At 35.3% G+C, this 25,535-nt stretch overlaps 2 protein-coding genes across 2 annotated transcripts in view; both read right to left on the bottom strand.

The window, feature by feature from the left end:
* LOC115883497 overlaps nt 1-24,435 on the bottom strand; it is a 40,296-nt gene extending 15,861 nt beyond the window's left edge. Inside the window, exons 1-3 of the mRNA XM_030901866.1 lie at nt 24,211-24,435; nt 21,494-21,756; nt 16,241-16,529 (exon numbers count right to left, since the gene is read on the bottom strand). Coding sequence (XP_030757726.1) covers nt 16,241-16,529; nt 21,494-21,756; nt 24,211-24,356 — 698 coding nt within the window. The 5' untranslated portion in view covers nt 24,357-24,435. The remainder of the gene's footprint in view (nt 1-16,240; nt 16,530-21,493; nt 21,757-24,210) is intronic.
* LOC115883516 (snRNA-activating protein complex subunit 4) overlaps nt 24,421-25,535 on the bottom strand; it is a 23,330-nt gene continuing 22,215 nt past the window's right edge. The window contains exon 9 of the mRNA XM_030901885.1: nt 24,421-24,439. Within this exon, the coding sequence (XP_030757745.1) occupies nt 24,421-24,439 (19 nt within the window). The remainder of the gene's footprint in view (nt 24,440-25,535) is intronic.

The raw sequence follows: 25,535 nt of genomic DNA, 5'->3' as shown, positions 1-25,535 counted from the left end.
CACCCTTTTCTATAGGAGATAGACGAAAACTAATATCGTTGTCTGGAGCTCAATTTTTCATCAAAACATGATGGTGAAAACCGCACATCAATATCTGTTACCGTTTCGGGAGTTATGGGGTGTTTTCAAAATGTGCATTTTTAACAAATCGCTGTAACTTTTTGCTATGGAAAATTTTTGTATTTCTATGAAACATTTCCAAAGCACCTTTTACGTAGAATTTAATAGTTTAAGTATAATTTTTTAAAATTAATAATTTAGAAGTTTTCAACAGAAAAATGATTTTTTATTTGGGACACCATCTACATTTTAGTGCTGAAAATTTAAATTACCTTTCAAAAATATAGCACACTTGATATTTTGTTATATCTTGATATTCGAAATGCAAATTTTTAAAAGTTCATACTTTTAACTAGTAGGCTTTGGACCCTTATTGATGATATACCCTTAATGGAACTCGAAAATAATATTTTTTCCAACCAAAGACGACACACCGCCTCTGAACGCTGAAATTATCTGCAAATTTTTGCAGCCAATTTCAAGAATAATTGAATAATAGCCAAGATCCCAGCCGTTGGCTTTCGAGGCCGCCTGACTTAGTGCCCATGGATCTAATCCTATGGATATGTTACTTGCGGAAGAATAAGGTTTCTTATTCTTCCCGTATAATCTAGACAAATTAAAAATACTAGCAGTTATGAGAGGATATCTTTCACCCCACTGAGTTAATGAATTCCGCGAGAAACGTTCAAAAACTACCATCATCCATAACAGAGACGGTCGTTATGTCGAACACCTGTAGCAAAAATCTCATGTCTTGGTTTGCTATTTGTTTTATTGTTATTAGATATAGTTTAACTGTGCTGATGTTGGTTAAATATATTTTAAATTATACAATTCTGCACACTCTCATAAATATTATTTTCGTTTTAATTGATGCTCACAGCTAGATTTTTTGCATTACAGCCGGTGCTGTTCAAAGCCTACTTGTTTAAAGCGGGCGAATTTTTACATATACTCTGTATCTCGAGGAGGAATCGAGCAAAATATCAAGTGTGTTATATTTTTGGAAAAGTAGTTTTAAATTATTTTCAATAAATTAAAATATACAGGGTGTCCCCATATAAAAATAAAATTTTCTGTTGATAGTTCTTAAATTATTAATTTTAAAAAATTATGCCAAACCATTAAATTTCTACGTAAAAGGTGCTTTGGAAATGTTTTCCTTAGAAATACAAAATTTTCCATAGCAAAAGTTACAGCGATTTGTTAAAATGCATATTTTTGAAAAATACCCAGTGGCTCGAAACGGTAACAGATATAGATATGCAGTTTTTCACCATCATGTTTTGACAAAAATTGAGCTCTAGACACCGATATTAGTTTTTGTCTATCTCCTATAGAAAAGAGGTGTTTCCATTTAAAAGCGTCGATTTGACCACCTGTACATTGCTTTTCAAAATTGGTATTGTGCTGACTTTTAAGGTTGTCGCCCACTAGACCGCAGCGCGACGCGGCGCGGCACCGTGTGGAAATTTCTTTTGTATTTAAATGGACCAACGCACATCAGAGCGCGCAGCGCAGAAGCGCACCACGGAATTTCCGTCAAGAAGTTGGAAGACTTCTCTAGCAACTTTTTTCCGTCTCCGCCGTTTTGGCGCGTTGCAGTGTGCGTACTCACATTGGAAATAATTTTGCATTCGAGTCTTTTCGGTTGGCTTTTTGACTAGGAACTAGTGATACGTATCAATGGTAGAATTGTATTTTTTAAAGGTAAATTAAGCAAATCGATTTTCATAAAGGAATATGATATTTTTTAAGTCTTCCCTCACTTGAGACAGATGGACGAAATGCCGTTCTATCAAAGATTTAATATAATTGAGTGGTGTAGAGGCAAAACCGGCAATCTCCACTTTTTAACAAAAGTGACATCTCCAATTTTTAAATTCTAATTACCTAAATATATTGTCAAGAAAAATGGCGCATCCATGAAGAAATTAAAATGTGTTACTGGTTGCCTGCACAACCACAACGTATCCGCCAGAAATTAAAAGACTTTTCAGGCGCCATCTTTAGTCAAGTCGAGAAGAAAGGGAATCAGACAATAGGATTGTCTGGTATGAAGAAATACGCTTTCCGAGAATTGGGAAATTTCGAGAAGCAGTCAATAGAGAATATAAGCCGGAGCCATCGACAGCTGAGACAGTTTTTGAAATTTGGATATACCGCGTGGAAATTGAAAATCGGACAATTTGGTGAAGGAATCTTATAAATATAGTTAGTTTGTTGTGTTATAAGTTAGTAATTGTGTATAAAGTGAGAAAATAAATTCGTTAAGTATTTTATCGTGAGTTTAAATAGTGGACCCACGATAAAATACTTAACAATTGGTGTCAGAACTGGGATTCAAGAGGATTTTAAGAAGAAATTAGGTGGATTGGAAGATTTTTAGACCGAATTAGAGTATTTTATGGTTGGTACAAAGGAACAATCAAAGAAAAAATGGAAAGAAGTAAATAAATTATTGGAGCGATTTTATGGAGGAATATGAGAGAAGAGAAAGCAGAAGAAAAAGAGAGTAGAAAAATTACGCCGTCAAGAAGAACAGGACCGGCTTGACAAAATTTTTGAAGATTTGAAAATTCAACGACAACAAGAAAAACAAGAAGAACAAGAAAGACTACGTAAAGATAAGGAAGAGGAAAAATTACAACGACAACAAGAAAAACAAGAAGAACAGGACCGGCAAGACAAAATTTTCGAAGATTTGAAAGTTCAACGACAACAAGAGAAACAAGAAGAACAGGACCGGCTTGAGAAAATACTGGGTAATTTGGAAATTCGTTTGGAGGAGCGACGTCAAAAAGAAAGACAAGAAGAACAGGACCGTATTCAGAAAATTTTAGAAAATCAAGGAATTAGACAAGAACGGTTGGAGAAATTTGTTGAAGATTTAGAAGTGCGTCGCCAGAAGGACAGAATTGAAGATCGGGACCGTCTTAAAGAAAACTTTGTCAGAATTTCGACTACAGAAGAATTTTGAAGACCTGGAAAACGGCAGGAAAATCAACTTCAAGAAACCGTAGAAGATCTTGAGGAACGCCTTCAGCAGAAGATAGAAAGATTGGAGATGGACCTACAGAAGACTAAGGTACAAGTAAGGACACCTGGCGTTCAAGGAACAGCGAACCTTAAAGCCCCGACCTACGATGGACAAACGACATGGACAATGTACCACCGTCAGTTTGAAGCAGCCGCCACTGCCAACGGATGGACTGACCAGGAGAAAGCAGCGGCACTTGTCATCGCGCTGCGTGGCCCTGCCCTAGAACTGTTGCAAACTATTCCTGCAGCCCAACAGCAGGAATACCAAACTTTAGTCGCTGCACTGGACAGAAGATGTGGCGACCAACATCGACGCTAACTTTACCAGGCCCAGACCAAGACACGCCTGCAGAGGTCCGGAGGGAGTCTGCAGGAATTTGAAGCAGATTTACGTCGGCTGGTACACTTGGCATATCTAGAAGCACCGGAAGGATTTAGGGAAGAACTGGCTGCTCAGTGCTTTATCAGCGGACTGAAGGATAGCGAATTACAGAGGGCGCTGCAAATATCGCGTTTTTCTACCAGCAGCGAAGCACTGGTCAGGGCGCTGGAAATCGAAGCTGCATTTAGCGCCCTCCCTAGACCGAAGATAAGATCGGTAACGGTCGAGGAACAGCCCAGAAGTTCTCACATACGTTTGGAGGAGATGTTTAGTAAACTATGTGAGTTACTGGTGAACAAGAGTAGCAACAACACCGAGACAGAGAGCTATAGAAGATCACAGGACATAAGGTGCTTTAGATGTGGCAGGAATGGCTACATCAAACGGGATTGCCGCGTTCAAATGCGATCCGTTCACCATCCAGAGAACGTAGGCGCCAGGAAAACTAAAATCAGTCAATACTAGGGGGCGAGTATTGACTGGGAGAACAGAGCCCCCAGGAGTTTTTCCATTAGTAGTCTAGGAAGAACCGCTAACAGTTTAGTGATCGACAGGAAGGTCAATGGTAGGAGAATCCGAATGACAGTGGACACTGGCGCTATGGTATTGTTGGTGCGGGCTAACTCAGTGCAAGTTTGAAGCTGATGCCTCTGGGAAGAAGAGTGTGTTTACGTACGGTTACGGGGGAAATGGCCGTTGTAGGGGGAGAGGCTATCGTCGAACTGAAGTTAGAAAATTTGAAGTTTCAGCATAGCGTCTTGGTGGCAGATATTGAAGATGGCTTCATCTTGGGCATGGATGTGATTCGTCAACATGGATTTTCGTTCGATCACCAGAAATATCTTTAAATATTGAAATGAAGAGTTCATGTTATCTCCAGACGAGGACCAGGCTTAGAATGGATGAATCAGCGGAAACTGTGGTGATACCTGGTAATACCGAGAAGATCGTATTCGGTAAAGTGGAGAAAATCGCTAGGTGCTGTGTTGGACTGGTACAAAGTAGCGACAACAAACAAGATAGGTACTTAGTAGGAAAGTCGTTGGTGAACACTGACAAGAATATACCGATCAAAATTGCGAATGTTTTCCCGAGTTGTGTCAAGATTCAAAAGGTGACAAGATAGCCATCTGCGAAACTGTAAGAAGTGTCACCCGATGTGATGAAGTGTCGTCAGCTGTTACACAAAAGGCATCCCAAGAAACACTAAAACATCTAGAACAGCCATGGGATCACTTAACACCTGAGGAGAAACAGAAGGCCAAGCAGTTCCTGCTAAGCATGGTAGTATTTTTGGGAAGAACAACGGTGGAAGAACGGATTTTGTGAAGCACCGGATTATTACTGGTCATGCTCAGCCGATTCGACAACGTCCTAGAAGGGAATGCCAAACAACAAGAAATGGAAACAATGGTAGATAAGATGCCAGAAGATGGAGTTATCGAAGAATCATCGAGTCCTTGGTCATCTCCTGTTGTTTGGTGACGAAGAAAGATGGTAGTACACGATTCTGCGTGGATTATAGGAAGCTCAATGACGTCACTAAGAAAGATGGCTACCCACTGCCACGTATAGACGACACGTTAACCACACTGGCAGGTTCGTGCTGGTTCTCCGCTCTCGACTTAAAGAGTGGATGCTGGCAAGTTGGTCTGGACGAGGAAGACAAAGAAAAGACGGCTTTTCTACAGGAAACGGACTATACCAATTCAAAGTCATGCCTTTTGGATTATGCAATGCTCCGGCCACTTTCGAACGTCTCATGGAAGTGGTGTTAAGAGTATTAACTTGGAAAACGTGCTTGGTTTACCTCGACGATGTATTGGTTATAGGAAAGACTTTTGAGGATTGCAGAAATTTGGAAGAAGTCTTTGGCCGCATACGGAATGCTCACCTGTGCTTGAACCCGAAGAAGTGTAGCTTTTTCCAGCGACAAGTGGAGTTCTTGGGTCATGTAGTCTCGGCAGACGGAATTTACACCGACCAGAAGAAAATCGCTGCGATCAAGGATTGGCCTAAACCTCGCGACAAACATGAACTTAGACGTTTTCTGGGTTTATGCACCTTTTACAGAAGATTTGTCAAAGGATTTGCCAATATAGCTGCACCCTTACTTAGACTTACAGGTGATGAAGTCGGCTACGAATGGAACACCGTTTGTGATGTAGCCTTTGGAAGACTTAAGGCGGCTTTATGTTCAAGTCCTATTCTAGCCCACCCGCAACAACAAGGGAGGTATATCCTGGATACCGACGCCAGCAATATCAGCATAGGTGCAGTGCTATCACAAGTGCAAGATGGCGAAGAGCGAGTGATAGAATATTACAGTCGAGTTCTATCCAAACCAGAAAGGTATTACTGCGTTACCCGGAAGGAGCTGCTGGCAATTGTGAGCGGTTGATCATTTTTTACTAATCTGTACGGCGGTACTTTAGTGGGACAGATCATGCGGCTCTCAAGTGGCTTATGGAGATGAAACAACCTGAAGGTCAAATAGCACGATGGCTCGAGAGGCTCCAGCAGTATCACTTTGCCATCCAACATCGTGCTGGAAAAATGCATGGTAGCGCAGACGGTTTATCCAGAAGACCCTGTCAAACCGATTGTAAGCACTGCTGTAAAACGGAACAACGTGAAGGCACTGTCATGATAAGGAGTTTTAAGCTTGGAACCGATGAACAGTGGACGACGGCACAGTTGAGGAAAGACCAAATGGAAGATCCAGCATCGGAGCAATACTACGGCTCAAGGAAGGTAACGGCGATAGACCACCGTGGCAGGATATTGTAAACAGAGGGCTCGTTTTCAAAACTCTCTGGGCTCAGTGGAATTCACTAGTTATGGAGAATGGATTGTTAAAGCGCACGTGGGAAAGTGCGGATGGCAGGACAATAACAACTCAGTTACTGGTACCAAGAAAGAAAGTTACCCAGGTATTGGAAGAAATTCACGGTGGTAAAACTGGAGCCCATCTTGGGGAAAACAAGACCTTGAGCAAGCTGAGAGATCGTTTTACTGGGTGGATTATTGCGAAGATGTCAAAAAATGGTGTCGACAATGTAAAACTTGTGCGGCCAGCCAAGGACCAAGCACTCGCTCTATGGGAAAAATGAAACAATATAACGTTGGACTGCCATTTGAAAGAATCGCTGTTGACTTTGCAGGCCCATTCCCTGAAACGCAAAAGGGCAACAAGTACGTTTTAGTAGCGATGGATTATTTCAGTAAATGGCCAGAAGTTTTTGCCATTCCAAACCAGGAAGCATCGACTGTAGCTGAAGTATTAGTCAATAATGTCTTCGGTAGATTTGGAATTCCTTTAGAGCTTCACACTGACCAAGGAAGGAACTTCGAGTCAAGACTGTTCCAGAAGATGTGTGATCTGCTTGGTATTCTCAAGACTAGGACAACAGCTTTACATCCGCAGTCTGATGGGATAGTCGAGAGATTCAATAAGACCATTGAAGAACATATCTCGAAAATGGTGGATGAACATCAAAAAGATTAGGATCAGCATATACCACTATTCCTAATGGCATATAGAGGTGCAGTTCACAACACCACCGGACTCTCACCATCGAAGATTTTATTTGGTCGAAAATTACGGTTGCCTTGTGACTTGGTGTTTGGATCACCAGACGACAGCACCACGAACGTAGAGGACTACGCGGATGAACTGGAGGAAAGGTTATTGGAAATTCATAAGGCCGTGAGAAGTAAGATTACGCTAGCCAGTGACCGGATGAAAGCTCGTTACGACCTCAGAGCTAATTCTACGGGATTTCAACAGGACGAGATGGTATGGTTATATAACCCACAGCGCAAGAAAGGGAGGTCCCCAAGTTAACTCCAGCATGGAAGGTCCTTATACAGTCATCAAGAGGATAAATGATGTTGTGTACCGGATTAAACGCAGCCCTAGAAGTAAGATGAAAGTAGTTCATCTGGATCGATTGAATAGATATCAGACAGGAAACCTTGATCAGGACGATCAAATTTGAGAAGGGGCAATGTCAAGAAAAATGGCGCATCCGCCAGAAATTAAAATGTATTACTGGTTGCCCGCACAACCGCAACGTATCCGCCAGAGATTAAAAGACTTTTTCAGGCGCCGTCTTTTAGTCAAGTCGAGAGTAAGGGAATCAGACAATAGAATTGTCTGGTATGAAAAAGTACGCTTTCCGAGAATTGGGGAAATTTCGAGAAGCAGTCAATAGTGTATATAAGCCGGAGCCATCGACAACAGAGACAGTTTGAAATTTGAATACCGCGTGGAAATTGAAAATCGGACAATTTGGTGAAGGAATCTTATAAATAGTTAGTTTGTTGTGTGTTATAAGTTTGGTATGTATACAAAGGTGAAAATAAATTCGTTGGTAACATCGTGAGTTTAAATAGTGGACCCACGGGATCCCTAACAAAATTATAAGAATAAAAAAACAAAAAAAAAAAAAAAAAAAAAAAAATAAATAAAATTATCAAAGTATTAGTAATTTGTCTCTTCTGAAAATATGATGAGTAGAGATGCTCGGTGTTTTGCTTCTAAAACCCTCAATTGAGGAGTGCGTAAAATGTTTCCTTTTATATATTGTAATACTGAAAAAATGATCTTGTCTTTTTATTAAAATCTGGAAAAAGATGGTAAAAGTCTCCAAACTTCTTTCTTTTTTTGTTATTCGTATGAGTCCAAACTTTCCTTTCCTTCATCACCTGCTCTTCCTCTTCATCTGTTAGAAGAGCACAAAAAATACGCTTTGGTCCGTACTTGAACTCATTGCTTTAAAAACTAAACTACAGTAAGTAAAAAACACTTCGACTATAACTAATAAATAGCGTTGCCGCGTTTCAAAAGCGCGCTATAGTGGGCGCAGTTCCTTCGCAGCCGGAAAAAATTCTCTTCCCAGCGCCGCGCCGCGCAGCGGTCTAGTGGGCGACAACCTTAAGCCAGAAAAATAACCTTTACTGAAAAATTTGATGTATACAGGGGTATCAAAAATTGCTGGTCTATTTTAAATATTTATTTTACATCAAAGTTTTATATAAAAACTTCGTTATTTCAAATACAACACCTTGTATTTTTTTAAATAAATCGAAGCAGATTCAAATGCTCTTTCAACCTATATTAGGGTTTCCTATAGCTATCTAGTTCAGATTTTGAATAAAGAGCAAGTTTTTAATAAAATGGTAACCAAGAGGACTAGTGTCGTCATGGCAAGTTTCTAATAACAGTTAGTAGCTATTTTGAAAATCGAAATTAGTTCATGGACTTATTTAAATTTATAAAAGTTTACTTTTATTTAATTTACCTACATAGTTTAATAAATAATATTTATTAAATATGTATTTATTATTCTGCCAAGAAAAACGAAGTAGTTCTTTGACGTATTTTACGATGACTTGTAGATATCTGGATTTTCTATAAGAGCCAATTACGGTAAATTAATTTTCTTCACTTCCAGCGACAGGTTTCTGCCTAATAGTTTTTTTTCTTATAAACCACACTACCAGCTCTGTGAAATAGAACAAGTAGTTTTTCAAAGAAACGCTTATCTGGAAGATTTCTATTTCGATATCTTTGGCCAAGAAGCAATTTTCCTCACAAAATAAAATCACTAGTAACTTATCCATTCGTTCCGCCGGCAGATACTGCTTTATTTTTCTTTATTTAGGTATAGGAAACCCTAATCTAGTTTGAAATAGCATTTGAATCTGCTTCAATTTACTTTAAAAAATACAGAGTGCTGCATTTGAAATAGCAAAGTTTTTATGTAAAATAGATATTTCAAATAGATCAGCAATTTTTGGTACTCCTGTATAAATTTAAGGAAGCAATAAAATTTTTCAGTGAAGTTTATTTCTCTACCTTTAAACTCAGCACAAGAATTAATTCTGAAAAGTAATGTACAGGATGTTGATACTCTATTCTATTGTAGCATGCATATTTATATATATTTAAATATCTAAAAAACCAAAGATTTTAAACATATTTAACCCTTATAATAAATGCCTTTTTGAGGCCCAAAATCCAAAAATGAAATAAAATACCGGGTGTTCCATAAGAAAAAATATAACTTTGGTATGGATTTTAGTTCTGAAACATCCTGTATATTTCAAAATAATTTTAAATTGTGCACATTGCCTCCCCACATATACCCATAAAATATTTTGTTTCTACCAGGGTTGGCATGATATATATCGGATATATATCATTGATATATATCATGATATTTATACCTTGATATATGAGGCATGTTTTTTAAGTAAGTACCGTTTTGCGATTCCGCCGCCGCAGCGCTACGGTCGGCGTTCCGCGCATGCGCGCTGGTTACCTACATCTCTTGTCAATGCACAGACGCCAGTACAGTCTGATTCTTCATTGTATACGTTGTTTATTGAGTGTTGAGGTTGAAGATGCCTCCGACAATCGTGAGCCCCGCCGATTGTGAAGTACGGGCTGTCATACGATTTCTTAGTGCTAAAGGCGTAAAACCGATCGATATTCATCGTGAGATCTGTGAAGTTTACGGACAAAACATTATGAGTGATGGAATGGTAAGGAAATGGGTGAGAGCATTTAAAGATGGCCGCACAAACGTGAATGATGAAGAACGGAGTGGGCGTCCTTCGGTCGTTAATCAAGATTTGGTGCAGAAAATGGACGAAAAGGTGAAAGAAAACAGACGCTTTACAATTTCATCATTGTGCGACTACTTTCCTCAATGTTCTCGTAGTGTTTTGTATCGCATTGTGACCGAGAACTTGAATTACCGGAAATTGTGTTCACGTTGGGTTCCGAAAATGTTGACGAATTTGCACAGAACCCAACGTTTAGGCAGTGCATTGACTTTCCTTGAGCAGTACCACAATGAAGGTGAAGATTTTTTAGACAAAATTGTTACTGGTGACGAAACATGGGTGGCCTACGTCACACCAGAATCGAAACAACAGTCCATGGAATGGCGACATTCATCATCACCCAAAACAGTGAAGTTTAAGCAAACAATGTCTGCCCGGAAAATCATGTGCACAGTTTTTTGGGACAGAAAAGGAGTATTACTAGTGGAGTTTCTGCCTCGTAATGAGACAATCAATGCAGCATCTTATTGTGAGACATTGAACAATCTGCGCCGTGCAGTCCAAAACAAAAGACGTGGCAAGTTGAGTAAGGGTATTGTTTTGCTGCATGACAATGCCCGTCCACATGTGGCTAATCGGACCAAAGATCTCATCAAATCTTTTAAATGGGAAACTCTAGATCATCCTCCATACAGCTCTGATCTGGCGCCCAGTGACTACCATTTATTCTTGCACTTGAAGAAACACCTGGGCGGTCAGCGTCTTCAAGACGATAACGAAGTCAAAACTGTTGTGTTACAGTGGTTAACCAGTCAGGCGGCAGAATTTTATGAGGAGGGTATTGAAAAACTGGTGCCACGTTATGACAAGTGCCTCAATATTCACGGAAATTATGTAGAAAAGTAGATTAAGGTACAGGCTTTCATGTAAAAATAAAATTATTGCGATATCTTTGCACGTTTTTTTTTAATTCCAAAACGGTACTTACTTAAAAAACATGCCTCGTATATCATGATATTTATAAAAAAATAATACTCAACTCTTTTCTTAAATTTCTACGTTAAAAATGTCAACATGTTTACGGCACAACGTATTTTTTACTTTGTGTGATTCCCCGAATTCGTTTCGGGCTCGGCTTCAGTAAATCGAACGAATCTGACCATGACTTACCATTAATTAAATTAATAAATCAAATATAAATTTGTTTGTTGTTAGTTTTAGAAGGTCTGTTAATTTTTTTGAATTTCCGTTTATTTTTTGGGATTTCCGTTTATTTCTTAGAATTCCTGATTATTTTTTAGAAGTTCTGTTTATTTTTTAGAATTTCTGTATATTTTTTATATATTTTTGTTTTAATGTTGTTCCTATTATGTGCAAAGCAACAATAATTAAGTTGAAATAAAAATATATGCTTGACCTCTTGATTTTACTTGATACTAAACGCAGTTTTACATAAAAAAATAAAAACAAAAATAAATATCATAACTTGATATATATCGGATATACATATATCAGATATATATCGGATATACATATATCAGATATATATCGGATATATATCCGATATTTGATATTTATATAAATATCATGATATTTGCCAACCCTGGTTTCTACATGTTTCCGTTTTCGTATAATCAACCCAGGCGAATGAGGTGCTCCACCCTGCATATTAAGTTGTGTGTTTTTATGTTATTTATGCAACTGAAAATAAATAGTTTTATTTTAAGTGGTTTTATTCTCATCTGTACCTACAATAAATTAATAATATGATACTTAGTAAGAAAATCGCCTAATTGGCAATTCAAGAAAATTAATATTAACATTTAAAAAAGGTACCTAAATTGAATTCTGGTTGTCTTGAATTGAGGGTAATTATATTGATTTAAGTCATTTTACTGACTTAACTTGCAGATAATAATGATTTAAGTCAAAAATATAGATTTTAGTCATAAAAACGACTTAAACAACGTATAGTGATTTAAGTCTTTACAAAAACGACTTGACTTGAAATAAAATAATGATTTAAGTCAAAGAAAAAAAAAATTGATTTTAGAAATGACTTAAAACTTAAGTCTTTTTAAAACTGATTTGTTGCAGCTCTGGTCAGTACCGGGTGGCCAACTAAGAATGGACACCGGCTGTATCTCAGAAACTACTTATCTTATAACTTTGGAAAAAAAATTCTAATAAGTAAATTGACCAAGAGAAATCGCTGGAAATTATTTTCAACTTCAAAAAATGCCCGCTAGGGGACGTTTCTCTAAGGGCCAATCAGAAAACAGAGTTTTTCTCAAAAATATGCAGGCGAACAGGTATTTTAAATATTACTATTATAATCATCGAGAAATTTGTAATTTTTTTGATACAGAGTATTTTACTCTATCTCATAAAATAAAGTGGTGGGGGATCTTAGTGGTGGGGTTAAACTTACTTTTATTCAAATAAGGATAACTCTGGTTTAGGTTACGGATTTAAACAAACTACCGCTCGTTTAAAAGAGCTTTTCTTACTTAATGATCTCCAGTATAAATTTTGTTTCCACAATTATTTTCGTGGTAGCTAGAGGGTGCTGTTTGACATCATAACAGATATTGCGCTTTTGCCTAAAAAATTTAAATAGGAGGCTATACTTCTCTTTACACATTTAAATAGAGAACAAAATTTCCAAAATATCAGCGCAAACCGCAACTTTCTATCTTCTCTCTAACCGGAGATATTAAGCATATAATAGCATATAATCATGTTAGGCTGCCGTTTAGGATTATGTATGGTCTAAAAATTATAGTAGTAGGCTAGGAAACAAAAAAAGGTAAATTGGTTACGTCAAAAATCAAAATATTTAAGTTCAGTTTTCATGCATCCGAATGTCAGGCGTTTTCTTAAAAAAAATGACGGTCATAATTATTTAAACGTGTTTATGTAACATTATCATCCATCCGTATAATTTTTATGAATTTCTTGAATTTTTTTTATGAATTTCTAATTATACGTAAGTAGTTGTCAGATTAAAATGTCCGAAAGTCGGATAATCAATAATTTTATTAAAATTTCTAGGAATTTTGTGCCGCCATATTGCTTTTAACAGAAAACGGCCGAATTTCTTATTGTCGCAAACTAAGGGTTTATTTCATGTAACGTCATTTAGTTATTAATCCAAGTTCGTCCTTGATTTCACTTGTTTTCGTGTTTTACCTGTTGTTTGTGTTACTTATTATTATATTATATATAAAGCATTTATAAAGTTTATGTCGTTTGGGTCAATTTTCATATAGCACCGAACGAAGGTGCGAATCTTAACAATATGCACTACTGGTTCAAATCTACCCTTGATGCAAGTAGTTTAGCACCAAGACCGTTGGTCGGTAAATGTTAAAGAAAAACGCAGGAATTCTAGGATGGCGAATGATTGGACTTTTTTAATTATCTGTATGAAATGAACTATCCATAATTTCTAAGAAATGAATTGCCAATTTTGTTAGAGGGTCCATCATGATGAAATTGCATTTGTTGCAATTTCATCATCATGAATGCAGTTGGTGTAGTTGAGGCAGTGGTGCCGCTTATTTTGCTATGAATGTGTGGGGCTTCTTGGATACCACTTACTTAGTAGATAGACGCTGGAGCGGCATATTTCCATGGCCAGCTGGGACATCGGATTCAATATGTCTGGGTTTTAATTTATGGGGTCGAATCAAGAACGAACATGGATAAATTATAATTAAATGGTATTAGAATGAAATTAAAACATATGTTTTGATATTTTGAAGTAACCAATTTACAACTTTTTGTTTCCTAGCCTACTGCTATAATTTTTAGACAATATAATCCTAAGCGGCAGCCTAACATGATTTGTTCTCTTAATATCTCCGGTTAGAGAGAAGATAGAAAGTTGCGGTTTGCGCTGATATTTTGGAAATTTTATACTCTATTTAACTGTGCAAAGAGAAATATAGCCTCATATTTATTTATATCTGCTATGATGTTAAACAGCGCCCTCTAGCTACCACGAAAAAAATTGTGGAAACAAAATTTATACTGGAGTTCATTAAGGAAGAAAAGCTCTTTTAAACGAGCCCTAGTTTGTTTAAATCGCGTAACCTAAACCAGAGTTATCCTTATTTTAATAAAAGCAAATCTAACCAGGCGCGTGCGGTCCATAGAAGCGGGGGAAGCGGCGCACAGAGGGGATTTTTCCCATATTCGTGACCAAAATGATTTTTGTAGCATAAACTTACTATTTCTTTTCGAAACTAGTATTTACATTAAAAGTGAGTCATATTTACTAAGAAAATATCTATTATACACTTTGATGCTATACAGGGTGACAAAAAATTGCAAAGTTCGAAACAGAGGTAATATTAATTATTAGAAGAAAATATTCAGTAGTTTTCATCTTTAAACATGTATTTTTTGCAAATTGTTCTTATGTTTTTCATTTTCATTACATATAAATTTTAAGGGAGTGTACAACCCCTAAAATATGTTTTATTTTAAAAATTGGTTAATTTTGCAGAAAAATGGTTGAACACGTATTTTCTATCGCTTTTCACCAAAATCAATAGTTTTTAAATAAAAATATTTAAGGGGTTGTTCATCCCTTAAAATTTGGGTTTTGAAAAATACCCTACTTATTGAACCTCTACACCTAACAATCTATACGTAAGCCAAAATTCAGCTTTTTACTCCCATTGGTTTCAGCTTGATGAAAAGGGGGTTGTATTCGCCCCCTATGGGACAATCGTTGTGGAAAAAAAATATCTTCGTATGTCAAAAACAAAAATTAAAATACGTGTTCAAGCATTTTGTCGCGAAACCAGTGGTTTCTCAAATAAAAAACATTTCAATATTGAAAGGGTAGTTACAACCCCTTTAAATTCAAGTTTTATAAAATTCTTTCTTATTGCTCGCCTACTTTGTATAAGAAACCTTTGTGCAAAATTTCGAGTCTCTAGACCCAGAGGTTTAAGCTGTGCATTGATATGTGCCTGTATCCGTCACTTACAGTCACTTTCACAGACATTTTTTTAAGTGTCCGTTAACTAAAGGACAATTAAATTTAAAGGTGCCATTTATTTGACGTGACATACAGGTCATCAATCAGTGTTAAAATGGCACTTAAAAGACCCTTAACCTAACGGTCTTTTAAAAAAAATGTTGATGGAAGTGGCTGTTAGTGAGACAGTTTATTCTATTATATAAGTAGATTTCACATTACGTTTAGAGCCAAAAATCTGTTATTTTGAACAGATTAGCAAAAACTAGCAGTCACTTTTAACACAGTTAATAAGATTAAGCATTGATAAATAAGACAGTGAAAAGCATTGACCTTAATACGCATTAATAGTGTACCAAATGCTTAACGGAATGAACGCTTAATTTTTGTTTTTTCATTTTGAACAATAGAAAACAAAACCAATACAAGTATATATATATCCATTTTTAAAATACTACTAAGTAAAATATTATATTATTCTACATACATGAAGGTACACAATCCATGTTTCACTTTTCGCAAAAAATTATTGGAAACACAATAAAACCAAACGTCATTAGTAACGAAAATTTAAGTAATGACAGCCAGCATAACATTTTGTCTTGCCAAAGCTAACTTTGGATCAACGTAACTAGAGAATACGGTAAAAATTTATAATAATTTTTTTTAGCTTAATAGATAGATATGTTGCCTGTCGTTTCAAATATTAATTATGAGAATATTGCTCAATTCAGAATTTTAAATTTTGACCACGAATTTGGAAAAAATCCCCTCTGTGCGGCGCCGGCGCCGGCGCGGCGCTTCCTTATACGTTGAGACCAAGCTTTTTAATTAATAATTCATAGCAAGTAATATGAATCTAGGTATTGGTTTATATGTGATCTGTTAAACATATTTTTCGACTTAAAATACATATTTTTCGATAACTACAATAGTAATATTTAAAATACCTGTTCACTTGCACATTTTTGAGAAAAACCCTTGTTTTCTGATTGACTATTAGAGAAACGCCCCCTAGCGGGCATTTTTCGAACTTGAAAATAATTCCCAGCGATTTCTCTTGGTCGATTTAATTATTAGAATTTTTTTCCCAAAGTTATACGATAAGTAGTTTCTGAGATACAGCCGGCGTCCATTCTTAGTTGGCCACCCGGTACATACTTCAGATATTAAATAGCACCCACCTTAAATGCTCAAAAATATGAGCTCTCTTCATATTTGTTCTAAATTTTTCTTCATTAAGTAGTAGATTACGAATACCTGTGGCAGTATACAGATTAGGTGAAATCAGCCTGTCTATATTTAAGCTAGCTCTGTTTAATACATAGTGCTTACTCTTTTTATTAAAAGAGGCATTTAAAATCACAGCATTTAAAATACTAATATCGGTTTCATCCAGCTTTGGATTTTTGTTAAAATGGATAGGTATGTGCAGCTCAGCTTGTAGTACTGATAAGGCGTCCATAACTGCATCTGAAAAGGAATTTAGTATTTTGAAATTTAGATAATTCAATCTAATTAATTATGATTTATATACAGGGTGGCGTCATTCGCCTCGGTTGATTATACGAAAACGGAAAGATGTAGAAACAAAATATTTTATGGATATATGTGAGAAGACAATGTGCATAATCTAAAATTATTTTGAAATGTACAGAGTATGCCATGACTAAGATCCACACCAAAGTTATATTTTTTCTTATGGAACACCCGGTATTTTATATCATATTTGCATCCTTAGACACAAAATAAGACATTTATTATAAGGGTTAAATATGATTACAAGCTTTGGTTTTTGAAATATTTATAGATATTTAAATATGCATGCTATAGTAAAAAAAATTGTTAATACCCTGTACATTGCTTTTCAGAGTTATTAATTCTTATGCCGACCTTTTATTGAAAAATTTGATGGTTCGTTTAATGTATACAGGGGTATCAAAAATTGCTGTTTAATGTATACAGGGGTATCAACAACACGCTGTATTTCTTAAAATAAACCGAAGCAGATTCAAATGCTCTTTCAAACTATATTAAGGTTTCCTATATCTATCTAGCGCAGATTTTGAATAAAGAGCAATTTTTCAATAAAATGGCAACCAAGAGCAAGAACGGTAAACTAATAGGATTGCTCATCCTCATAAGACGTACATTCGCCTCTTCCCGCGCTTCAGCTGACAGTTGTAACGTCATTGTAGTCCTTGTCAAAGCCTTGTCATGATAGTGTGTATTCTTAGTTGCCTATGGTAAACTTATAAAAATAACAGCTGAGAAATTTTGAGTTTGGTTTGGTTTGGTTAGGTTTGTCAATTTTAAATGAGAAAAAGGTGTCTTTAAAGTTTTTAGAGCTATGGTGCTTACTAAGTGCCCACGATTTTGTTTATTAATTATTTTAAAGCAAAATATGGAAGTACTCTAAAAAGAATGCTTGCAAAAGGTTATGCTGGGAACTGCTGTTCTTAAAAATGCATTATCCGAGTATTTAATACGATTTATACAGTTAATTTTCTATACTGCATACATATAAGGTGTTTAAATAAATAAACTAAATAATGCACGTGTGTGTATTATTGGTTGCCGGATAAGGACTAATAACCATGACAAGGACTACAATGACGTCACAAAGCGAGTAGTTTTCGCATGCACCTGGCAGACACTTTTGACTGAATGAGCAGTCCTATTAGGTTAACTGTTCTTGAACCAAGGGGGCTGATATCGTCATGGCAAGTTTCTAGTGTCACTTGCTATTTTCAAAATCGAAATTAGTTTATGGGATTTACTTAAATTTATAGTAGTTTACTTTAATTTATCTACAATAGTTTAATAAATAATATTTATTAAATATGGATTTATTATTTTATCAAGAAAATCGAACAAGTCTTTGATTTATTTGATGACAAATTTATTTTCTTCAATTCCAACGATAGGTTTCTGCCTATAAAAGGTTTTTTATAAACCACATTATGTGAAATAGGACAAGTAGTTTTTCAAAGAAACGTTTGAAGATATCCATTCGTTCCGCCCGCAGATACTGATTTATTTTTCTTCATAAAATAATTAATACTTACTTATTAAACTATTGCGGGTAAATTTAAGTAAACTGTTATAAATCTAAATAATATGTCATAAACTAATGTTGATTTTGAAAATAGTTACTAACTCTCACTAGAAAATTGCCATGGCGGCACCAGCCATCTTGATTGCCATTTTACATATTAAAAAATCGCTTTTTATTCAAAATCTGAGCTAGATAGGTATAGGAAACTCTAATATAGTTTGAAAGAGCATTAAATCTGCCTCAGACTTGTTTTGAAAAATACAGAGTGTTGCATTTGAAATAACAAAGTTTTTATGCATAATATATATTTAAAATAGATCAGCAATTGTTTGTACCCTTGTATAAATTTAAGGAAGCAATAACATTTTTCAGTAAAGTTTATTTCTCTACCTTTAAACTCAGCACAAAAATTAATTCTGAAAAGTAATTGAGATAGTTAAAAGTTAATAATCTGTTCTATCGTAGCATACATATTTAAATATCCTTAAATATCACAAAAACCAAAGATTTTAAACATATTTAACCCTCCAAAAATGAAATAAAGTACCGGGTGTTCCGTAAGAAAAAACATAACTTTGGTAATCTTAGTTCCGAAACACCCTGTATATTTCAAAATAATTTTAAATTGTGCACATTGCCTCCCCACATATACCCATAAAATATTTTGTTTCTACATGTTTCCGTTTTCGTATAATAAACCGAGGCGAATGAGGTGCGCCACCCTATACAGGGCGAGTTTCCTACGATGTTCTCTATGGGTATCTCGGAAACTACTGGAGATAGAGAGTCTGTTAAATGGGGAAAGAATTGCAGTTTTGTGGGGTCATAAATATGGACCTTTCAGATTTACATATTTCGAAAAAAACAAATTTTAGCTATTTTAAGAATTGTCCCTAATTCCATTATAATCTATTTTAGACAACAAGTTTTCAGATAAAAGTTGTAGTTAATCACATCCCTAATGAGTTCGTGTTCTCCGATTTTTTCTAAAGCTTGTCATTTTTGATATATGACACAAACATATGTTTTTTTAAATGGAAATCATAGTTGGCCATGACTGTATAAAAAACGCCATTTTTTAAGCTTTTCAGCGATATAAGCTATAACATGTTTTTTTCATAAAATTACTGAGTTACAGCCAATTCTTATCTTTCTTGGCTAATTTCACTTAATTAGCCATGGAAACAAGTTCAATCGTCGTTGCTCTCAGAAATGTGAACCTGTCACATCCAAACTTCATAATTGTATGTATATCAAAATTGTAAATATGAATTTTTCAAATGATGAAAAGCGTATAGGATTATTGGTTCAACTTTTCTTGGCCATACAGTTTCATTTAAGCTTTTTAGCGATATAAGCTATAATATTTTTTTAGTTTTATAGCCAATTTTTTTTAGAGTTATAGCCAATTCTTATCCTTCTTTACTAATGTTGGTATGGTATTCTTATTTTGTTATGATTTATAACTTATTACAAAAACTAAATCTTAAAAAAATTATATCACTACATACACATTAAGTTATTTTAGAAAATGTTCAAAAAATCCGCCATTGTTTTGAGTACATAAATGCATCTTTTTAAAACTGAATTTCTAGCTATTCTCACAGAACGACCGGTCAACTTAATTACACTTCTCCTGTACTGCCTCTTCGAGTGCCTCCCTTAATTCATAAGATCTTTTGTAAACCTTGTTAACCATACCGCATAAAAAATCTAAAATGGATAGGTCAGGTGATAGAGGAGGCCCATGCAATTGGTCACCTCTTTCTATCCCAGTCTAGTCATGTTGGAACCATTCTATTAAAGCGCAAGTATCTAAATTTAACTTTTCTAAAATGTCTTGAAAACCGTTCCCTAAAAAAACGTAAGTAACGTTCACCGGTCAATAATGAAAGTAATGTTGGAACCACTCTATTAATGCGCAAGTATCTAAATTTAACTTTTCTAATAGCGCTTTCAGACGCAGCGGAGCGTCCGCGCGTAACGTCCGCCGAGTTCCATGAGTTTAAATGAACAATTTCACATGGGTCGCGTATGTTCCGTCCGGATGAGCTATCTTGAAAAACCATCCGCGCGGACGCTCCGCTCCATCTGAAAGCGCTGTAACATGTCTCGAAAGCCGTTCTCTAAAAAACGTAAGTAACGTTCACCGGTCAACGTATCCTCGAAAATGTCTGGCTATGCAAGAAAAGTTGAACCAATAATACGCTTTTCTTCATTTGAACGATTTTTATATCATTTTTAAGATTTTTGTTAATTTTAATTTACAAAGTATGGATGTGACAGTTTATTTCTGAGAGTAACGACGATTGAACTTGTTTCCATGGCTAACTAAGTGAAATTAATCAAGAAAGATAAGAATTGGCGATAACACAGTAATTTTGTGAAAAAACATATTAATAGCTTATATCGCTGAAAAGCTTAAAAAATGGCGCTTTTTATAAAGTCATGGCCAACTATGGTTTCCATTTAAAAAAACATATGTTTGTGTCATATGTCAAAAATGACAGGCTTTAGAAAAAATCGGGAAACACGAACTCATTAGGGATATGATTATCTACAACTTTTATCTGAAAACTTTTTGTCTAAAATAGATTATAATGGAATTAGGGGCAATTTTTAAAATAGCCAAAATTTGTTTTTCTCGAAATATCTAGTAAGCCATGAACTTTTTCAAAAATCTGAAAGGTGCATATTTATGACCCCACAAAACTGCAATTCTTTCCCCATTTAACCGACTCTCTATCTTCAGTAGTTTCCGAGATACCCATAGAGAACATCGTAGGAAACTCACCGTGAATACCGAAAAGTAGCCACGTTGTCCTTTTAAAGGTTGATTCTCATTTACCTTCCGTTTCCATTCCATATCCATTCCATATCTGTTCCGTATTTTTTATTGTATCGTCGCTATACGTAGCTTCCATTCCGTATCAGTTCAATACTTTTTATTGGATAATTTATATCATTACGAGAGTTTTATTTTAAAAATTTGTATCTTTTGGAAAAGGTAATAGATTTAATTAATAGGCGAAAGAATAAATAAATATCAGCAAAATGTTAACAAAGCTGGTACAAATGTAAGAACTTGACAACGCTGTTTCCGATACGCCTGGGTCCTTCCGCCAAAAAAAAGTATGGAAGGAAAGGATATGGAACGGAAGGGAAACGGAACCGATAGTGTGCATTATTGTCATTTACATGATATAATATTTTATTTAAACGGAAGGGAAACGGAAGGCAGCTGATACGGAAGGTATAGTGGGAATGAACCTTAACTCGGTCAAACTGATCCACAAAAAATGGATAATCGTACATAAATTCGCATAGAGCTAAAAATTGGTACGAATGTTCGGCTCTAGATCCTATTCAACTATCCTACCTTTAGCAAATGTAATATAATCTGTGTCGTCTTGAATTGTTTTTTTGGCAGGAACTGTCAATTTGTCTGAGAAGTATTCCGTCAAAAAATTATCGATGTCCGCCTCCTCAGAGTCATCTCTAACTAGAATAATGTTCCTCTTTCGTCTCGGACTCATTTTAGAGATAGCATTTAATTTTGGTTTCGGATTTTCTAATAAAAGATTTTCTATTTCGTGCAGAGACGGTATGTTCGGAGAGTTCTTAAATTTATCTGCCATGAGCCTGAAAAAAATGGCATTTTAGCATATTACTACTACTATGATTGGCCAATCTTCTTATAGTTTTATGTTAACCATATTTTTTCGAATTCTTTAATCTCAACCATGTAAAAAAAATCATGTATGTACACAAAATCTAATATTTCAAACTTAAAGCAATGGCGGCCCTGACGTCAAGCCCCTTCCTTGTGTTCAGTCATGTAATACGATATTATTAATTTATTATGTCAGATATGACTCCGGAGTATGTACTGTAAGTAAAGGTTTTGTGTTTGTTAAACACATTTTTATTGCTCCTGTTGTAAACTCCTTAAACACACCCACATAGCAAATATATTTCGTTACAGTGTAGTTAAACGGTAAGCTTTATAGCCAAAACACACGCAGCGGCTTTTAAGGGGTTTATAGGCCATCGCGTCTGTGTCGCCGGCGGCGCACAGTGATGCCGAAAACGCGAAAAGTGGCAAAAAATAATTTCTCAACTTACTGCTACATTTTTAAAAATTATTTTTGTTAAATGTGGTTTTCTAAGTGTATAAGTGATGTTTGGAATCCAGAAAATTGAATTATGTATACAGTGTGTACTTAAATTGGCTGTAAAAAATAAAAAATGGGTTGTAAAAAATTTAATTATATTATTTTGTCATCAATAGCATAATAATTTAATAGTCTATTCTTTGTAAAATTTAAAAAATCAAAAAAGTTTGTGTAAACACGTTAATAAAAATACAGGGTTTTATTTTCAGCCCCTTACAATAGAATTAGCATTTCGTTTTTACTATAATTAATCCTTTTTTCAGAACTAGTTACCAATAAGTATTACTTAAATTCAAGATATTGACATTCATTTCCATGAGAAAAAAAAAAGAAAGTAAATACATCTGCATATTTTATTTAATTAGATAATAATGAAAGTAACACCCTTGATTAAGGGTAACACCAAAACATCTAAAAGACTGAGCGCTCTTTTCGCATTAGATGTAAGCAGTTGTTCATTTACAACGATTTAATTTTAGTTATATTTTTAAATGTTCTATAATTTAGAAATATCTGTAATTACCTGTGGTAAAAATATTATACTTAGATGATAATTAGAACTTAGTTACAAGAATTTAATACGCAAGAAAAAGAAACTAAAAATTATCCTAAAGCTTCTAGATAAGATGGATAATATATTTAAGATGGATTTAGCAAATGGATAAAAAAATAGAATAATTTAATCTATAATAAGTTTTGGAGCCTCAGGATGCTGTTCTATTTTACTTGACAGGAGAAGTCTTGGTGATCTCTTACTATATCCGAGAAAATTAGTATCTAGGAGGTGCATAACATTCTTGATAAAAGTTGTTGAATGAATATTGCCGCATGATAGACACATTGACACGTCTTTTTAGTTTATATTAACAATAATTATTCAAAATTAATGATATTTCTAATAATATTAAATTTAATGTCATATAAGCACAAAACGAATAAAAATTTAGGCTTAACAGGGAAAAGCTAGTTAAAATTACACAATAAAAAGTATTTTTAAATTTGAATACTTTGTATATCGAAAATTAAATTGAATAAGAGAAAATATATTACAGTTTTCTTTCTAAAACTAATTAAAAATATCCAACAACAATATTTTACAGCACCTAGAAACACCCAGTAATATTACTGTCATACGTAATTTATTTTGGGAAACTAAACCATGGTTTTCAGGAGAGTTAGGCAACCTAAAGGGTATTTGTGGGCTAATGTTGGTCATGAAACTTCGTAGTTATGAAGAAAAAAGGCTAATAATTGTAACCTACATCATATTTTTTTGGAGCAATTTGGAGCATTTTGTATTAGCTTACATAAAATGTGATTTTAGATTAAGCAGTTCTTAATTACATCAAGGTCTTTATTGATTTTTTTTATGATACCAGGGAAGTTAAAACTAGAATTACCGTGAGGAAAAACAGTTGAAAACATTGTACTTTCTCAGAGTACCATCAGTTTTTAACTAATTTATCACCAACGTTAAACGCACTAATTTTATTTAATCAAAATATTTTAGCTTCAGCTAATAATTTTATAAGCTTGAACAATTCTTATCAGGGATTAATAATGGGCCCGTTTTCATTCAAAAATCTTCACGATTCTGAAAATATGGTCTATTAGGAACTATACGAGTGAAATTATAATTAAAAAAAATACTTTTGATATTGTGATTTTCTGCTGCTTTTGGGAACTTCTGCATCACTGTGCGGCGGCGCCAGCCGGGGTAAGCTCCTTAATGTTATAAAACACGCCACAAGCTGTTCAGATCACAGTCGCGCCGCCTATAAACCGCTCAAAAATCGCCGCGTATGTTTTGGCCTTGGCTCTTAAGAAACTCTCGCGAAAGGCCTAACAATTAATATGCATAACAAAAATTGTCCGGCATTTATTAAATTGAGAATAATGTCTACACAAAGCAAGAATTTACCTTACAAAATCGTACTCTTTGTCGAAAGCGAAATTGTAAAATCGTCTTCTGGGTGCGTCTTCGATTGTTTTGTCCGGGTTTTCTTTGAAGAAAGCAGTTAGCGTGCGGTATCTTTGTCTGGCTTGATTACTGCATCTATCTAACATTTTCACTAGAAGTGCCCATTTATTAGTGCCGTACTCTTCCACGTGTTTCAATATTTTTTTATCTTCATCCAGAGTAAATGAACCTGAAAAGAAAGCGACCAAAATATAGTACATTTGAACTAATTAGGATATCCCAACTAAAACTTCTAGCAAAAAGTTTATTTTTCGTAGAAGAGAGTAACTGCATTTAAGGAAGCAAGGTTCGTCATCAACCTTACGCAGATGAAGGTCTCCTGGGCGACAAGAGATGCAGAACAATGCAAGGCAATGCAGAGAAAAATACTTTCGAAATATTATTTTATAGCTTTAGAAGAAAACGATCTAAGCTCAAGGTGATAATCAGTAAGGCGCGATTCTCGCTATAATGTACAGTCATAAGCACGTCGGCGGCGGCGTGAACTATATGCGGATAATTTCTGATTTTTGCCGTTAAAGCGCTGCGGTCGGAATTTCTTGAAATCAATAATTGAAATGCACCAAGCCTATTGCCGTCTTGTAACTCAAACGTCAGTGCCTGGTGCCTAATCTTCGATATTATTCGAGTTTTACATTTATCTAAGCCAAAGGCAATATGGATATCTTTGGAAAATTGTTCCACAATTCTTAGTAGGGAGTGGAGATAGTTGGAACTTCCTGCATAAACCTTTATATCCTCATATACATAAGATGCGATAGTTTGAATATGGGTAGTGGGTAGGGCATTGAATCGCGACCATTGCAAGAACAATCTAAACCTCTTTACCCAATTTATCCATGATCTAGTGATGGGTTGTTATTTAACTACCTGTTATTTTATAACAATTATTTACAAATAACATAACGCCACCGTTACTACATTTAAAAAATAATGATACGCATAGATCGACCGTTTGTGAAACGAAGTCGGTGCTCTGCACCACCACGAAATTCGATGCTGCTCCAAGCAATTCCAAAAAACAACTAGTATGGATGGAAAACATGTTATTTCGACAACCATCGATACAGGCGGCGAGATACAACGGACAACGGAGTGGGGTATGCGCTACACCGAACGTAGCTGCATCGGTCGATGCCGTCGATGGTCGTGTTGGGCTTGCAACAGCTTAAAAATAATAGGATATAAAAGAAGCAGCTTTTTTGAAACAGTTGCGGGCATAACGCCTGGAGGTCGAGATAACAGGAGTGGGAAAGGAACGCTGC

The sequence above is a fragment of the Sitophilus oryzae genome, unplaced genomic scaffold (genome assembly GCF_002938485.1).
Source record: "Sitophilus oryzae breed Bouriz unplaced genomic scaffold, Soryzae_2.0 scaffold_1931_pilon_pilon, whole genome shotgun sequence".
Classification (NCBI taxonomy): Eukaryota; Metazoa; Arthropoda; class Insecta; order Coleoptera; family Curculionidae; genus Sitophilus; species Sitophilus oryzae.
This window is presented reverse-complemented; position numbering and strand designations above follow the sequence as displayed.